The following is a 19,374-nucleotide window of genomic DNA, read 5'->3' on the forward strand; positions in this document are numbered from 1 at the left end:
GACAAACCTTCTGAATGCCCATACATAGTCAAATATGTTATCATTTTAATAGCTGACATTATTAGAAGTAATTTTAATTGATTTTCTTAGTCTTACAGATGAGCATTTAGGCTACAGTTTTTTCACTAATGTGCATAATAAGCATCCTTTTCTTAGGAAAATTTCTAAACTCTGAGGATAAAGATTATGTACTTTTTAAAGGCTTTTTAATTTAGTGTAACTTATTTCAAATCACTGAAAAATCTTATGCATCCTAGTTTACAGCAGGAGCCATGTTTGTTTGTCTTCTGCAGACAGACAATGGAGCGAGTCACACTGCAGAACCAACTCCAGCAACTTCTAGAAGCCCAGAAATCAGAGGGCAAGTCTCTCCCTTCCTCACCCAGGTAAGACCAGACACACTGGTGTAAGGAGTTCTTAAATATCTTAAATGCCTGAACCTTCTTCTAGATTTCAGAAAACATTTTATTCTTATAAACAGGAACAAAAAAATAAGATGTCACAGTGAAATAGTCAATGAACCTAGGGTCCAAAGGCCTGAACTCAGATCCTGCTCTGTGTTTTGTTCTACAACTATAAACAAATTCATCTACTCTGTCTCTTTCATTTCTTGACCTATGAAACCAGGAATAAGGATATTTAGGTTAGTAAGGTTGTGGGAAATTGAATTAATTTGGAAAAAATATGCAAAATTATGTGTAAACAGTAAAACAGGTAAATTTGGTAGCCTTAAGGTAAAAGGCACGCTGTACTTTAGCTACACTTGCAACTATGGAGTATTTGCAGATTGCTTTGAGAAGTCATTAAGTGATCATTCTTTAACTGCTTTCTCGTTTATATGTAAATTCAAAATTAAATATGTCAAAATTTAAATTGCTGAGGTCACTTTACTTAGCCCAGTAAGAAGTCATGTCGTATGTCCTACATTCACTTTTCAGCTCACCCTCCTCACCAGCTTCCAGAACATCCCAGTGGAAATCTTCCGACGCTGAAGATGAGTCTACAGCCAAAAGCAAACCAGGAGTCCAAGAAGGGATTCAGGTCCTTGGAAACCTGTCAGCATCCAGCCGAGCTAGGGCCAAAGCAAAAGACGAAGATTCTGATAAAATCCTGCGCCAGTTACTGGGAAAAGAGATCTCAGAGAACGTTTGTACCCAAGAGAAGCTGTCTTTGGAATTCCAGGATGCTCAGACGTCCTCTAGAAACTTGAAAAAGATTCCTCTAGAGAAGAGGGAACTCAAGTTAGCCAGGCTGAGGCAGCTGATGCAGAGGTCACTGAGTGAGTCTGACACAGACTCCAACAACTCTGAGGACCCCAAGAACACCCCTGTGCGAAAGGCTGACAGGCCCCGGCCGCAGCCCATTGTGGAGAGCGTGGAGAGTATAGACAGCGCAGAAAGCTTACACCTGATGATAAAGAAGCACTCCTTGGCATCAGGACGCAGGTTTCCTTTTAGTACCAAGGCCTCTAAATCCCTAGAGGGCCATAGCCCATCTCCCACCTCAGAGAGTAGCGAACCAGACTTGGAACCCCAGTGTCCAGTCTCGGGGAACACTCCTCCAAGCCAGCCTTCTGGAGAGCCCACTCAGTGCAGCCCTGACAGCACTGCGGCCCAGAAGGTCGCCATGAGTCCCAAGAGCGCCCTCAAGTCTCCCTCTTCCAAACGCCGGACATCTCAGAACTTGAAACTCAGAGTTACCTTTGAGGAGCCTGTGGTGCAGATGGAGCAAACTAACCTCGAACTGAATGGAGAAAAAGACAAAGATAAGGGCAGGACCCTCCAGCGGACCCCCACAAGTAGTGAATCAGGGGAACAACTGAAAAGGCCTTTTGGAACCTTTCGGTCCATCATGGAGACGCTGAGTGGCAACCAGAACAATAACAACAACTATCAGGCAGCCACCCAGCTGAAGACCTCTACGTTGCCCTTAACCTCACTTGGAAGGAAGATGACAGATGCCAAGGGAAACCCTGCGAGTTCTGCTAGCAAAGGAAAGAATAAGGCAGTGAGTGCTCTTTGGAGAATATAATTTTTTTTTTTGCCCTAAAATTGGTTCAATTGTTCCTGGCCCTACAGATTGCTGACCTATACCACTCTGAGGGAATCCCCAGAAAAACTCCTAAAGCCAAACCCATGTTTCTAATGAAACATATCATGTGAGAGTACATATACCCCTTGCTCTGCCTTTGAAAGAGAAAGAGAGTGGGGGAGGGAGGGAGAGACAGCCAGACAGCTAGGTAAATAAATCTCAAGAGATTATATTCTGGTCTCTTGATTTCCCTCAATGTCTTGACCTTTGGATGGTAGGGGTCCTAATCTTGGAGGCATTTCTATAAGATGAAACCTCCAGTTGATGTAAAACCAGGTCCTTTGTTGGCACTGATTCTGCCTCAGGAAGAGCTTGTTCTTTCCCTGTGACTGGATAGTTTATTCTCAAGCCCAATTAAAAGGCACATAAATAGAAACTCTATTTATAAGACTTTCAACTGCTCAACTTTGGAATGACCTTTGAAATGAATACACCATGGGGGCCTCCACACTGGCATTTTTAAAACACAGACCCCTAAGTGTTGATTGGAGGCTGCAGGAGTCTGAAGTGTTGCCAGTACACAGGGGATGGCAGAGTGTGCCATAAACTACATCTGATAATTGCTTTTATTGGAAACCCATGCATGATAATTTGTGATTTGCATCCAGTGAATCGGAGATTTCAACGTCTTTTTAGACAATGTTTTCTACATGCTCTGTGTTTGCCACACCATCAAAATACAGCAGAGCAACCAAAATGCACAACTCTCGGTGGAAAAGAATGACCAAGATCATCCACATTCTATCTAGATTCTAGATATCCAGCGGAGTGTCAGATCTTCATAACATATTTTTGGCAATAATGGTAAAATCCTAATCACACCAAAGTCTTAAGAACTGTCCCCATTCTTTCTGTGCTACCAAATCAATCGATGGATTGAGCCAATCCATTGATTGAATAACAATTTTCATATTATATACCAATTTCTTTTTGTAAATTGCCCTTGTTATGCTGGATTTTAGCATGTGATTGTTCCATCTAGAAAAGGCACACTCATGGCCCAGACACCAGACCTCTTGGGTTTTAAATATGTCAAAATTTAAATTGTTCAAATAAAACTTTTCCAAATAACTTAATAGATTCTCTTAATCAGTAGAAAATGGAGAATCCTCTGCATAGTTTCCTTACTCTCTAAAGTGTTTCCCCGGCTATTGTCCTCTGTCCTGTCTCCAGCATGCTTCGTGTTACTGGGGCTGTGCATGTGCTAAGCTTGTTGCATGTTTTCAGATGATTTTAATTGCACCTCTCTAGGAGATGTACAGCAGCTGCATCCATCTTTCCTCTAACAGGCTGATTGAAGAGCATCTGCGTAACTATGCACGGTACGTGGTGCATTGTGCAGCATTGCCATGGCTTTCCTTTGAAGTGCATGAGCTTTGAAATTATGGACCTGTAGAACCTTTCAGCAGGGCATGACACCAAGGAAGAAGAAAGTTGCAACTCTGCCCCCAAAATAGAAGCAGGTGCAGACGGTAACTAGGACTTAGGTAGCTAGTATCTGTTAGAAGGGCTGTGTTCCAGCATCAATCAGAAAATCTACTCATTTCACAAACTTGCTGTGTTTCTTAGTTGACTTTGGCTTCTAGTCTTTGTTTTAATGGAGTCAAGTACCAAGTAAGTATTGAAATTAAATTTCCTGTCGTGGGTAGAAGGAGTCAGTCTCCAATCAGAATCAGAACTTTGAAACAGAGCTGGAGTTTTATTTCAGGGCTGACTATAGATGGAAAGCTCCTTTCATCACCATCCTGCTAATCTTGGGAGAAGCAAGCCTTGCCAGGCTGAAACTTCTCTAGCTTAGCATTTTGAACCACAATCTCTATCCAGAAGCCCACCAATAAAACAATTTCCCAGAATTAGTAACCAATACAAAATGCATGGGCTCTGAACATGAAAGAGAGAAGATTGGGTCCCCAGTGACTGGGGTACCTCCTTGGGCAGAGTCCTTCTGCAGCATGATGTTCATCCCCGTGCTGGGAGTATGCACAATTTCCTAACCAGGAGAGTGGAGGAGCAAAAAGTGAGCAGCCCAAGGGGAGCTAATGAGCTCAGTGTCTTTTGACTGGTTTATTTGAGTAAAGTTAATTCCCCAAACCCATTTTTAAAAGGACTCTGTTGCTTTTAAATCATGTAAATAATTAAACCATGACATGCCATTCAGCACTCTTCCAAAATTCTCCAAAGAATGTATGTGGGGTGTGTGTGTGTGTGTGTGTGTGTGTGTGTGTGTGTGAGAGAGAGAGAGAGAGAGAGAGAGAGAGAGAGAGAGAGATAAGAAGAAGGAGGAGGAGGAGGAGGAGGAGAGGGAGATAGGAGAGAGAGAGAATTTATTATTCATGTGGATTTTAGTTCAGTATACTAAAGTGCAAGAAAGTAACTCTCTTTTTTTTCCCATCTCTAAATCAGCTTTCATCTGCTCTAAGTCTGTACTCAGGCTAGAGGGAGATTAAATCTCAGTTGTGCGAGGGGGTGCCCTAAAGGTCTTATGAATTAGTAAACTGAAGTAAGAGCCTTGGAGGTTCAGTGTTTGCTGGTCACCCGTGGTCTGCTTGGGTACCACTCACATGTGGCCTGAAGGCAGGTACCTAGACTGCTTCCAGCCATCCTAGGGCAGAGAATCTTGGCCAGGGCTGAGAGTCAAAGGCCTGCGGTAGAAAGGGAAGAGGAAGAAATACTCCCCTCCCAGACACAGGGAGTAACCCACTTATATTTCTTTCAATATAGTTTCCCCACACTTATATCCTTCTCTGTCCCCATGTTGGGTTGAATGTGTCTTCTGCTGCCTGGGAAATTCTCTTTTGTCCTTAATCAGAAGTCACTGGCAACACCCCCAGGAAAGGAAGCACACTTGGCAAATTCCCTGGGAGCAGGAAGGAAAATGAATACCTCTCATTTCTTCCAGGCTTCTACAGCACTGGGAACAAGACAATTAGTATCACAATAGATTCTTCTGCCAGAAATATTCCTTCCTGTCTTTTTACAAGCAAAGGAACAAAGCTGAGAAATTTGCTATAATAGGATTACAAAATCAGAGCACAAAATGAGGTTATGGGGCTACTCGGATATCTGACACTAGGTTAGCACTTTCCCACTCAGCTTAAGGAACCATCCCTCCAATGGCTCAGTTCTGAACACTCCAGATTCTCTGGCTTTATGTATTAGCAAAGTTTGATTTCAGCACTAACCACTTAGAAACCCAGAAGTAAAAATAATGTATTAAATAAGTATCCTGACCCCTTCTCCTCCCTAACCTATAAATTAACCTACAATTTATCATAGTTTTAATTTGTCATGTGTTTCCATAAAAAGGAGACACTAGTGTTTTTCATATTGCAGAGAAAATGTTTCACTGATTCACTTATAATCACACACAGGTGGAGAGAACTGGCCGGATTCATTCCTTAGATAAATCAAGGACAGGTCTCTCTATTTCAAATAAAGAGTCCTTGGAGAAATTAAGATTAGAGTAAAATGCTGGCATGAAAAATACCTAATTGACTCTAGTGCCTCCCTCGTTTCACCAGTGGGACCCAACTGCAAGAAGAAAGGAGCCCCATGTATTTATCAACAGCCTCAATTCTTGGCTCCGGAATTACTTGAAGACCAGATGGTTCCTCTTAGGTCACAGGAATTACCTAAAAGTCACTGTCTTGTCAGCAGAGGCCTGGGGAAGAGTGGAGCAATGGATCTCAATTCCAGAGATATATGAAATCTCATTTCAGTTCCTAAGAAATTTTTATTTTTCCTAGTAAAGGAAAAATAAGAGCAATAAATAGAACATTTTTAAAGAGTGTCATCTCTGTAAGGGAGTTCTGTTTGCTATTTGTTTTTCTAAATTGGTCACAGTTTGATAGCAAAGAATCTAAATTTCTTTTCAATGCCCTTTAAAATTAGATTCAACCTTATTGCTTTCAACAGCTTTCCTAGTGTGTTTCAACTGCAGAGGATGAGTTGGTTTATAACAAGCAGATTTATCTTTACATTTTCTTATGAAAGATACGTTTGTTTTGCATTATTACAACTCAAAGGGAATTTTTGCAATTACCGGTCTTAAAATGCCAATGAAACATTTTTTTTTTTCCCAGAGTTTAAGTCTGTCTGAGATCCCTAACACTGAAGTGCATGTTGATTCCAGTTACCAATAGGCAGAAGGTGGTATTCTCTGGCCACAGCCAGTGACACCTTCTCTGACCATGGTGGCTCAGCCTCCTGAGGAAACCCTGATCCTAGCTCCAGCATTAGGGGAGACTCCTTAAAAAGACATTTAAGCAATAAACGCCATTAGTGTGGATTGTACTGCCAAGGAATTAGTCACACTGGGAATTATATAGGCAGAGCCAAGAGCTAACATCAAATATTTTGCATAGATTAAAAGGTTATTCAAAAGCCACTTCACTGTTAAGCCCATGATGATGTGACATCTGCTATGACAGTGGTCATCTGCTGTGCCCCATAGAGGGTGCAGAGGGGGAACCTGCCTTGGAAATCAAACTCATCCCACCAGGACATTCTTTCATCATGCTAGTTCTGGTTTAATGACAATCAGAAAACCTAAGAAGAAACAACTCCTTTCTTCATTTCCACCCTCCCTTTCTCACTCCCCAAAGGTCCAGTTGTGAATTACATCATACCAAAGGGGAGAGATATTCCACTCATGTCATATTCACACTACATGTCTGCCACCATTAGGGGCATCTTTGTACATTAAAAGAGCAGAGTCTGTCTAAAACTCTTTTAAGTCAAAGAAGTGGTTGGTTGGTGGAGATTTAAGAAAACCAAATAGAGACTCTAGCTGGACACCTCCTAGTGCCTTTGCCAAGCATCACTGCCCCAGCCAGTCATTGGGCTTTTCCTTGCTACACTGAGATCAGAGCACAGAGGTAGAAACTTTCCTGGATGCCACATCCCTGGTTTGCCTGGCCATTCATTTCAACAGCATCTTTAGCACCGAGCCACACATTTTGCGATACCAGAATGAGGCATGATTTCTGAACTCTCAAGAGAGAATTAAAGTAGGATACAATTAAAGCATGGTAAGCTGTGTTAAAGGGAGAAGAGCAGTAAGAATACTACTGAAAGCAGTGCTCCTTGATGGCTCCATTGTACCTCCCTGGCTTCTCCCAGTGTCTAGCTTGGTGCCTGGCACATGGGAGGGACTTCATAAATATTTGCAGAGAAGCAGAGGTAGGGAAAGAAAACAGAGGCAGGGAAAGGAAAAGAGAAATGAGAGGAAAAATACTGAAGTCTATCTCATAGAAGAAAGCATTGTCTGTATTAACCCTTTGGGGTCACAAGTTGCTCTTCCCAAAGTGAGTTTTAGTTTGAGCATTTCAAGTGCAAGTTTTCAAACTTTAAACCAGAACCCCAGTTTTTTAGTAGGTGAAATGTACAGTTGTGCTCTCAGTAAAGCTTTAAGGAAGATAACAAAAATCCCATTCTCTGTTATCATCAGTGGAGATGTGTTGCATGCTGTGGACCATTTCACACTGATCCTGTCAGCTTGTGTCTGGTCTCCATGAGCTGTGGAAATATGGAATCTGTGCCTAGATGAGTCAGCATACTCGATTACTTGCAAAACTGATATTTAAATGTAAGCTTTTTCTCCTTTCCAATTTTGGTCACTCAGTATGTGATTTCATATCCAAAAATGAAATCAAGGAGCAGCAAATTATCTGAGTGATTTGTGCCAGAATTACCCAAATACTTTTTGTTCCTTTGAATACTGGTGATTCAGGACTACATAATTGAAGGGTTTGGGGAGAACTGAATTATTATTGTATTATTCATATAAATGTCTCAGGATAGCATTTTACTTGGTCTAGATTCAACTCTAATCATGCTGGGTTTTGTTCTGCAAAAAGAGTATTCTTTGGGGGATTTTGAATACAACACCCCATTTTAAAGCAGAAGTTTTCCATCAAAGTCTAAATAAACTTTATTATCTTTAGACTACAACCTAAGCCTTCTTTTAAAAACCTTTTAATTTTATTTTTATCAGGATGATGTAGATATAATAATACATATAATAATAATAGTAGCATTATAACAAAAATTTACTGTTCCTTGTGCTCAAATCACCCCATTCTCTATTTCTACTCCTCTGAATCAACCACTTTCCCTTCAGATATTTTCTCTAGTATTATTTTCTAAAACATCCTTATGAATTTTTAATTTCATATGTTATCCCTATTATAAACTGGCATCCTACCATAGAAAGTAAAAATAATGACAGCACTTAAAATATCCTAGAGAAGAGCTGGGAATATATCTCAATGACAGAGTGCTTGCTTAGGTAGCGTGAGGCCATGGGTTCGATCCCAAGCACTGCAAAAATAAGATAAAAGTAAAATATCCTAGAGAATATTCCAGATGCTTTACATACATATACTGACTTAATCTTCACAGTGACCCTATGTGGCAGATAATATTATTATCCAAATTTTACATATTAGAAACAGGCACAGATGATTACGTATCTTGCCTGAGATTCCACAGTAACAATGATTATAAATTGTGGAACCGGGGTTTGAATTTAATCAGCCTGGCTCCAAAGTCCATATTCTTACCAATGAACCAAATTTGTCTTAGCATCCAACTCTCGTCACCTCCCCACACATTCACTTCCTCTCTTCCGCCATTATTAAAGTTACATATTGGGGTTAAATCAGTATTCAGCATTTACTATGATTATGGCTCCACAAATATTAATCACAAAAGATCCATGTTATATACTATGTTACATATTCTTTCTTATGTAATTTTATGTTTTCCCTAGAAATAATTTTGATCCCTTATTTTACAATTCATTTTTTAATTGATTTTATTATTTTTTTAAATACATGATAACAGTAGAATGCATTACAATCCTCATTACACATATAGAGCATAATTTTTCATATATCTGTAGATAAAGTATGTTCACGTCAATTTATACCATTATACATGTACATTTTTTTGCATTACAGTTCTTTTTTTTAATGAGAGAGAATTTTTTAATATTTATTTTTAATTTTCAGTGGACACAACATCTTTTTATTTTGTATTTTGTATGTGGTGCTGAGGATTGAACCCAGCACTGCATGCATGCCAGGCGAGCGTGCTACCGCTTGAGCCACATCCCCAGCCCGTACAATTCTTAATACACATATATTTCTAAACACTTTGCTTGAGACAAAAGCCATCTTTCATTGCTTTCAGAAAACTCTGGTGTCTCTCACTGTGTCTGTTCGTGGATCCCTCCTCTGTGTTACTGCCTGATTCTGCAGTTGCATTCTGGCACTGCCACACAGCTGTCATCCTGGATCCTCCCAACTGTGTCATCTAGGAATTCCTTTTGCTTCTACTTCTCTCCTGTGTAGACTCTATTTGCTGCATCTGACTTTTCCTCTTTTTGAGGGGAGAGGTTATTCTTGTGGTTTAGTAAATACACTTTCCCATCTTAAGAAGATGAATAAATGCTAAATTTCTTGAGAATTTACATATTTGAATATATCTCGATTTACTAGATTAGGCATGTTTGGTTGGGTATAGAATATTATATAATTGTATATTATTTTCTCTCAGATTCTTGACACATTATTTCATTTTCTTTTGCTTCCAATGTGCCTTTGGAGAACTTCCATTCCTCTCTGATCACTAATCTCTTAGAGGTTTTTGTGATTTTCTCTTTATCCTCACTATTTTGATTTCTTCTTGCTTTGCTGTGATATGCATCTGCTTTCATTCCTGGGCCATGGGCACACAGCAGGTATTTTCCAATCTGGAACCCTATGTGCTTCAACTCTGCAAAATGTCTTATAAAATTTCTTTGAAATTTTTGTCTTCTCCATTTGCTCTGTTCTTTCTTTCTGGAAATCCTAATATTCTAAAATGTGGGATATACCAGATTGATCCTCACATTTTCTAATCTATCTTTATCCATACTTTGGTTTTTTCTAGTTCTAATTTCTAGGACATTTACTGAAATTTCCCTTCCAATTTTTTTTTTAACTTCTGCAGTGATAGTGTTAATTTCCAATAACATTTTATTGGTTTTATCTTGGTTACTTTTTTATAGCATTATATGTACAAATCTTACTTAAATTTTTATAAACAAATACAATGTGTATTCTGTCTTCTTTTTTTACAATAAAAGTAGCTTACCATATACAGTTTTGCTTTTTACTTTTTTTCAGGTAACATGTTGGAGATCTTTATGTATTAGAGAGAGAACTTGCCATTCTTTTACATAATTACTAGCATCTTCAGCAGCATGTTTTGTTTCTAATTGCTGCATCTTGAACTGCAAATCAGTTTGTTGGGTTCCCTGATGACAGGCCCAGGTTTCTGCTTTTTCTTTTCTGTTAGTTCCAAATATCCATTCACCTCATTTCTGAAATATAGATATTTTGTCTCTTATCTTTTTTTCCTCTCATTTCCCTTATTCATATAGGCTTATGTCTTTTTAAATTTTACTTATTTAAATTTAAGTATTAGTTTGCAAGAAAGGTAATAAATATGTGCATTTAATCTATCATGCTTAATTAGAAGTCCCTAGAGCATCTTTTGAAAAATTAAGTTTTTATTTTGACTTTTTTCCTTTTCTTTACTTGCACACTGATAATTCTCTGAAGTTTTATTCAGAGGAATAAATAGAAATAAGAATTATAACTTTCCCATGATGATGATCAAATGCTTATAGAACATTGTGAATAAGCTAAGTGGCATATTAGTCTGTTTTGCATTACTATTACAAAATATCTGGAGCTTAGTAACTTTATAAAGAAAACAGGCTTATTTTGGCTCATGTTTCTGGACATCTGATTTTGATGGGTCACATCTAGTGATGACTTTCTTGCTGGTAGAGTGCCAAAGTGGTGCAGGGCATCACATGGTGGAAATTAGGGAACACAGATATAAATATCCTCTGGTTCTCCTCTTCTTATAAAACCGTCAGCACTGAATCATGGGGGCTCCACCCTAATGACCTTATTTAATCTTAATTACCTCCCCAAATCCCCATTTCTAAGTATCAGAGTTGAATTATTTCCATCCTCTTGATAACTCACAACTGGGATTAAAGTTCAACACATGAACCTGCATACCATATCCAAGCCATAGTAGTAAGCAAGCAAGATTTTGAGGTCAGAAAACCACAATTGGGGCTCTCTGCATCCCAGCATGTTCTCATGTCAGGGAGAACCATTACCAGAAACAGTTTGGTCTTCTCTTATGTAGCAACGCCCAGGAATTTAGTGGTGTATAGGCTTTCCCACCATAAGGAGGTAGGTTCTCTCTGAAAGCTTTTTAACTCAAATAAAAAATGAATGAACCTTATTCAGAGGATAATTCATTTAAAAATCAAGGCTATTCCATGCCTTGAGTTTGTTTTTGTTTTTGTTTTTTAGTTGTAGGTGGACACCATACCTTTATTTTATTTATTTATTTTTATGTGGTGCTGAGAATTGAACCCAGTGCCTCATACTTGCCAGGCAAGTGCTCTACCACTGAGCCACAACCCCAGCCTGTACTTGGGGGAGGTATCATGTACTTGGGAGGTATCATGTATAGAGGGGAAAACAGTCTTATCACTCCCTATTTGCCTTATTTTCTCATAGATTTACCTACTTATGGTTTTTCAATATGCTAATTAGTAATCACTTACCCAAATAAAAAGCATTTTTCCTTAAACTAACTAGAAAATAAAATGTGTCACCAGAGATCTTGTTTTAATCAAGTATGAAAATCTCTTGCCTCCATTCAGCCATCAGTACTGTTCTATCTCGTTTGATCTGATAAAATCCTCTTGACTATAGGATGCCTGGATTCCAATCAGTGTGATTGAGAAATTACTCTGGAGCCAAATGCAAATGTGCTCAGCAAGTATGTGTTGTGACATGACTCTTGCTTTTATTGTTGAAAGAGTGGTATATATGAAAAGAAAATAATTTGCCTTTTGGAATGAAGTGTTCTTCAATTGTGGTTTGTGTGTGGATAATTTTAATTTTTGGTGAACTGTTCAGTGGCATTGTCTTGTAACTGGACCACAGTTTTATCTAATTTTGGCCTGTGGTTTCTTTTCTATTTAGACATAATGACATCAATAGAACAATGAAGAAATCTTACAGCATAAAGCACATTGATGAGCCAGAGTCAAAAGAACTCTTTTTGTAAAGCCCTTTTCTATTTTCTCTCACTGATGCCCTTTGGACACCGTTGGAAATTACTGGACTATCCTCTGTGGAAACAGAACCACAAGAACAATGCCTCACCAGCCGAAAAACAGAATATCAGGATGCCTTAAATTTATATTAGACTATGTCATATACATTTTTGGGTGATATCTGTATATATATATCTTGTTTTTCACAAGATGCTGTTTAAAAGCATGACTGTTTTTAATGTATGTATGTTTTTAACGTTGGATTGGCACCCCGTGCACAGGACATTCACCAAGCCACTGACACCGTCTTGGATTTCAACAGTTGCATGAGTATTTGCTAATGTTGGTTGAACTTCCCTTCTCCTTTAACATGGGCAGTGTTGGCTCTGTTCCTCAATGAGACCAGGTCAGTGGTATTGTTTTCTGTCATGAGTGTTTTTTCTGTCATTTCTACTTTTTGTATAAAGGAAATTAAAAAAAAAAAAACAATGTTAACAGCCACCTATAAGCTTGGGGCACCAACTTTCTAATAAATCTGTGATGTTCTGATTTCTAAGGGACTTTGAAAGTATTTTGATTGCTGATATTTGATTTCAAGAACAAACTGCTCGGTTTAACTGTTTTCCCATAGGGGTCAAATAAAACATTCTATATTTCATTAAATACTAAAGGATCCGACAAGTAAAGTAAGCCAATCCTTCTGCTTTCCCAGATCTTGGCGCTGACATGGGAAAATACAAATGACAACCAAGGATTTAGTCCCTTCTTGGGTCACTTTTTTCTTTTGCTTCCAACACATTATAAGCCTTATCTAATCCCTTTAGGAGACAGTGTGGAGCCCCAGTTCATAAGAGGCTTATTGTTGATGCAGCTCTTTCAATCCATGTAAGCAGTAAGTTCCAGAAGGTTTCATCTTATCATGTAAAAATGTATTTCTGTTGAAACTTCAAGAGTCTTATTTTCAAAGCATTGGCATGGCCTATAAGAGGTCTGACAAGTTTTAGTTTGAAAGTAGAATGTATTCTTACCAGTAGGAGGGAGCACAGTGTGCTAGCAATGTTAGGTAGTCTCATGTGGACCATTTTGCAACCTGGTATGCAGAGCAGACTGAATCCAGAGGCAATCTTCCCTGTGTGGATCAGCCTGGGGTTGATGAGATGCAGTGAGGTATGAAAGAAGGTTTTAATATTTGAGTGCCTTTGATGTACCAAATACTATTATGTGATGATGCCACTACTTGCATTTTATAGATTTGAAAATTAAACTTAAGCAAGTTTAAGTCCTGTGTCCAATGTAACACTTCTAGTAAATAGCATAGCTAGGCTTTGGTACGATTTTGCTCATGAGCCCACTTCATTATCCTGTCCGTTCTACAGTATGCTGTCTCATTAGAGCATTGACTAATACACAGGAGCATGAGTTCTGGAGTTGGCTCTACTTCCAGAGGACTCTTCAGTCTTGGACTGGGGACAGGGCCTCCTCAAGAAACCTGGAAAAGGGCAAGATTGGCCTACATACACATCTAGGAGGTAGTTTCCTTCCAACTTAGAGAGCAACATGTCTATGGATTTTAGCCAGCTGGCTCTGTCCTTGTTTGGGCCCTGTAAATTCCTGCTATTAGAGCCTGGTGCCATGTGTACTTCTGCGTTTCTCACAGTCTTGTTCTCAAATAAGGGACCATGTCTCAGATTTTGGTCCTTTGGCTTCATCTACCCTCTTTGATTGATCCTCATATTTCATGGTTCTGTCCTGTTGCTTGAGATTCTAATAAGAGAATATGTGGCAAGCCCATAGCATTTCCTGTGGTTTTTGCTTGGTTCAGAGGTGACATGAGTCACATAATGGTGACTTTTAGGACTGGGCCCAGATGGGACCCAAATAGTGCTCACTCTGTCCCCAGGAGGTCCCAGTTTGGTTCTGAAACTGTGTTCTTGGAAGTGAAAGATGAAGGGATCTGGGCACTCTACAGAGATTGTCTAAGTAAGACAGATGGATCAATTAAACATAGCAAAGAAAATTCTAAGGGTTTAAAAGACATTACCTGACAATTCAACTGTTTGATGCCAATAACATATTAGATAGACCCCACAGTATTTTTTAAAATATTTTTTTAGTTGTAGCTGGACACAATATCTTTATTTATTTAGTTTTATGTGGTGCTGAGGATTGAACTCAGGGCCTTACACGTGCTAGGCAAGCACTCTACTGCTGAGCCACAATCCCAGCCCTAGACCCTACAGTATTAAGTAAAGAAGAGCAAAGAATAAAATAGGTAAAATATAAAAGTTGAACAGATTCAAATTGGCCAGACTGCAATACAGGGCTTTCTATGTATAATGATGTTGCTAGGACACTAAAAATGCTGACCATTAAATTACACGTGTACATATCTTTACTGTCCAACTTCCTTATGAAATGGATAAATTGTGGTTACTTGAAATTGATAGAGATGAGGTTTTTCTTACCACAAACTTAGTCTTCTGTGGCATTTTAAAAATGAAAATACAAACTTATTTTTCTATAGGAATTGAAACACATTTACATGTTAAATAAAAAGAGTGGGATTCCTTTTAGTAAGTAGAGCTTTGTGGCTCCTGCCCAACTCCCTCCCATTGGGCTAATAAAATGAGTAAAGCTCTATCTGCATGCCTAATTACATGCAGCAGAGTGGGAAACTCAGTTCCAGTGTTTAAAAAAAAAAAAATCACAACATCTGTCAGCATCTTTTAAAGATTGGCTTCTTTAATGTCTCTAAAGAGATTTGTATTTCCAAAGTTCAACACATCAAATTAAGAATGTTTCTTAGAAAAGATAACAAGACACCAAACCATCACCACTTTGAACAGATTGAATTTCCATTATTTATTCTCATTAAACATTAGTATCAAGATTTTGACCCTAACAAAGTTCTGGATGTGCATCATGGGTTGGGAGTAGGAATGCGACTCTCAAAGGATATCTTCAAGTAAGATTTTGAGAAAATTTTCTCCAAAGTGGAGAATCAGAAACAACATGATGATATAGGATAGAGAAAAAAACTATAAAAATACTCAATTTCTGTGATACAAAAAAATATTTAATTTCCTCGATACACAATGGGTTTAAGGTGTTTTCTTCCATGTCCAATGTATGCTCGAGACTGAGATCAGTTGATAAAGCTAAGTAAGAATAAGAAATTTAGGGGCTGGGGATGTAGCTCAAGCGGTAGCGCGCTCGCCTGGTATGCGTGCAGCCCGGGTTCGATCCTCAGCACCACATACCAACAAAGATGTTATATCTGCCGAAAACTAAGAAATAAATATTAAAAATTTCTCTCTCACTCTCTCTTAAAAAAAAAGAATAAGAAATTTATTTCAAGAGTCGGTACCATTTCCACCCCTCCCCCATAAAAATGGAGTTCACTCTCTCTGCTACTGCTCATAACACTCATTTTTGATGGGCCAAACTTTATGTCCTGTGTTACCTTTATTTCCCTTTTTTCTTTACTGCATAGTTTTACATGACTTTTCCAGCACTTGATTCCCATGTCCTAGTGGGATGAGAAGTTCACTGATCTCAACAGCATCTCAACATCACTTCTCATAGATGGTGGTTAGTAAATACCTGCTAATGATTTTTTCAACATACCTGTGTCTGTTTTTCTTTTCATTTCTTCCTCAGTTTTCTTTTTCCCCTTTCTCTCCTTTTCTTCCCTTGTCTCTTTCTCCCACTTCCATTCTCTCCCTTACTTTCTCCCCTCCCTTATATTCTTCCCTCCCTTCTTTTATTTCCCTCACTCTTCTCTACCCTCTGTTCATAAAATCTCAAAACCTCACATACAGGATCTTCCTTGAAAGAATACTGGCAAAGGAATTACAGGAAGTAGAATCATGCCAGACCCAGGTATTTTACAAAAAAAAAAAAACAAAAAAAAACAAAAAAAAAACAAAGTGAGTTGCCACTCCCTCCTGGCCATGCATATAAGTAGAAGAAGCATCTTTCTGTATGCTGATGAATTCAGCAAATGGTAATTGAGCCCATACCAGGCACTGGGCTGGGTACTCCCCTTGATTATCAACCTGCCCAGATGTCCTGGAAACTAGGAATGGCCTTGTGACTCAGTCTAGTCAATAAAAGATAAGTAAAATTCCTAGAGGGGGTTCAAGAAATATTGTACAGTAAGAAGTTTACCTGACACTAATATTTTGTGCCTTGTGATTCACTCTTCTTTCTCTCTGGTGTAGAACACAGACTGTTTAGTCCTGAGGACAGAAATCTGATGCCAAGGAGTGGAAAACAGGGAAGAAAGAGGGAATCTGTTTCTTGAGCATCTGTATAAGCTTTGAACTGTACCCTGTATTATTTGTTGAGTAAAAATAAACTCTCTTAATGGACTAAATCACTGATATCTGACTTTGCACAGGACAAGCCAAATATAAAACCTAGTGCTCGTACTCAGTTGACAGAATAGAGTATACATGCACATCATTGGAATAAAGCAGCATCGCATGTCACTGTATTCTATTTACTGCCAAGTCTGGGGGACATTTGGTTGTGCTCTATGATTAAAATATGTTTTGCTGGTTAGATGAACAGCGCATACAAAATCCTATACAACCATGTGAAACCACCTTCCAAAACAAAAGATATATTCCCCAGGTGCTGACAGTACTGAAAGCCCAAAGCCCTCATGTGTTGACCTTCTCTAAGAATCACCCTTGGCTGAAGAGAACACACCCTTTCCCAAGAGCATACCCCTTCCTCAGGCAACCTGTATGCAATGACTGGTCAGTATGGAAATACACAGGTCCAGCCCTTCACCCAACTCTGGACAACTCCAAAGAGCCATCTCAACTTAAGAACTAACCAAGGGTTTGGCCCAGCTTCTTCCTCTGCCTAATCCCATTTCCTTACCTTTTTCCCCTTTTCCTTCATAAATGTTGATCCCAAGAGCCACTGCAATAAAATTCCTGCACACTAATCTGGACGTCATAATCTATTTTCCAGGAAATTCCATCTATGACAGAATTTTAGCATGCTCAAGTATTGAAGAAGTCCCAGAGTAGGACAGAAACTTGTTTAGTTGTGTTTGGTGCTTAAAGTGATGTGTATATCAGAGGACACTTCTTTAAAAAAACACCTCACACATCCCTCAGAGTGGTTTATCTCTTAATATTTTGAGGACATACTGTAATTGATTTCAGATCATTATATCTATGTGGAATTTAGACCATTCTCCCATTAGGAAGGTCCAGGGTCAAACCAAAATATGTGCATTAGGGAAGAACTATTTAGACAAATTTCAAAGAAATGCAGTTAAAGTTATATTCTATTTGAGTATAATTTCATTTGTTTGATAACAATGTTAAATTGAAAATATAGTAGCCTATGTCATTAGTATTAAAATGTGCCATTCCCGGGATCCTTCCATACATTCTGGGCCCAGATGTAATCCATCGGCTTCATTTTGTTGCTGATGGGTGAACTATACCCCATGTCTTTGCAGAAATATCATCTCTGCTCTATGGCATTTATCAAAAAATCAATATAGGAAATAGCCATATAGAAAAAAATTTTCCTTTTTTTATAAAACTGTTATTGAAACCATCAGATGTTTAAAAAGTCAATGGTTCTATAAGGGGCCATAAAATAAATTCCTCTTAGAGTTAGTGCTAGGGGAAAATATGGCTCTAGATAAACTGGCATGTTTCTTTTTATTAGCTAATAAGAACCTTATATAACTTATATTTTCCTTTTTGACTTGCTTGCCAGGAAAAGGTCAAAAGTAAAGTTTGCATTCAATCTCAGTAGCAATCCTTAGCCTAGGTTTCTCTAAAGTACCTATTTCTCCCACTCCATGCCTTTCCTTTGTTCTTATTTTTTAATCATTTTTAATGGTTAAAACATATGTGTCTTCTATTACAAGCCACCCTAGCCTTTCTGAAAACAAGTCACCTGAAATAAATACATATGTTTTCATTATTTTTTCTCCATTACCCCCTACCCACCCAATCTTGCTCATTCAATTTAATTTAAGTGATGGTTCAAACCAACACTCCATGTGCAGGCAATGCTGGCTCAAAGCTTAAGACAATTGTTACCTCCAAAATGTTCATTGTTACTAAAGATGGGAGAACTCACATGCACAAACATGGAAAGATAAGGAATCATATGGGCCTCAGCATCTCAGAGGGCAATGTTGTTGAAAGAATCGCTCTGGATTTGGCTGAGATCAAGTAGTTGCCTTGTAAGGCTGGTATTTAACAAGAGACAGACAAATATACTCAGGTACAGTGGCTGGCTACCCATGTCCTCATGTACTGTAATTAAGCATCAAAATGAGGATCGCAGATCAAAACATATCACATACAACACATCCACAGCCAAATGGCCTTACCAGTAGCTTGTCAAACTCAGAGAAACTTGGAAAATGTTCATTCAGTTCTTTCCTGGACCAGGCAATACATCTGAACCCACAGAAAGCAGAGTTTTAGAAATTCTGTGTTATTTTGCTTGTCTTCTTGCTGTAACTTGAATCTAGGACCTGAGTTCTAGACCCTGTGAGGCTTCCTCTGACCACTTCTTTGCTCAGCACAATGCATTCCTCTTGTGGGCACTGTGAATTACCATACTCAGGGATCTCCTCAGGAGGCCCTGCTATGGGAACAAAGTCTGCTCATGCACTCAGCCCAGGGCTACTCCCTCCCTGGTTTTCTTAGCCGGTGCCAGAGCACAGCAGAGGTATTAGAGCCAGGGCATATCTTCCCATCATGGGAATCTGGCCTGGCACTCCCCTTGACCTGGTCAAAACTTTCTCCAAAATGTGCTGCAGTCTGAGGTTCTTCCTGCCCAATCCTTCTTCCTAACTCATAGTATCAGATGCACATCACTGCCTGAGGGCTCTGCCTATCCTACTCCTCCCCTCTTTACTCTTCTCGAGCATGTCCCCCCAATAAATCCCTTGCACATCTATTTTGGTTTTATAGCTGCTTCTCAGATGACCCATCCCAACACACTCTGTGACCCTCCCTTGCTTGGTAGGGAGAGGGTAGTGCTTAGGACTGCAGCTGGGGTGCTAAGGACACAGTCCATCTTCCTCACTGCAGAGATTAACTCAGAGCTACTATGTGAGTTCCCTGTAACATACAGTAAGAGTCTTTATTTCC

At 39.0% G+C, this 19,374-nt stretch overlaps 1 protein-coding gene across 2 annotated transcripts in view; it reads left to right on the forward strand.

Annotated features, from left to right (window-relative positions):
- The window catches only part of SNCAIP (synuclein alpha interacting protein), a 73,664-nt gene extending 59,557 nt beyond the window's left edge, over positions 1-14,107 (forward strand). The window contains exons 8-11 of one of the 2 annotated variants that reach the window (XM_081293597.1): positions 294-386; positions 939-2,007; positions 3,343-3,413; positions 12,156-14,107. In XM_081293597.1, coding sequence (XP_081149723.1) covers positions 294-386; positions 939-2,007; positions 3,343-3,413; positions 12,156-12,240 — 1,318 coding nt within the window. In that variant the 3' untranslated portion in view covers positions 12,241-14,107. The remainder of the gene's footprint in view (positions 1-293; positions 387-938; positions 2,008-3,342; positions 3,414-12,155) is intronic. The other variant, XM_081293596.1, reaches the window with a different exon arrangement.
- Positions 14,108-19,374: the final 5,267 nt, after the last annotated feature.

Source organism: Spermophilus citellus (genome assembly GCF_964194105.1).
Source record: "Spermophilus citellus genome assembly, chromosome: 1".
Lineage (NCBI taxonomy): Eukaryota > Metazoa > Chordata > Mammalia > Rodentia > Sciuridae > Spermophilus > Spermophilus citellus.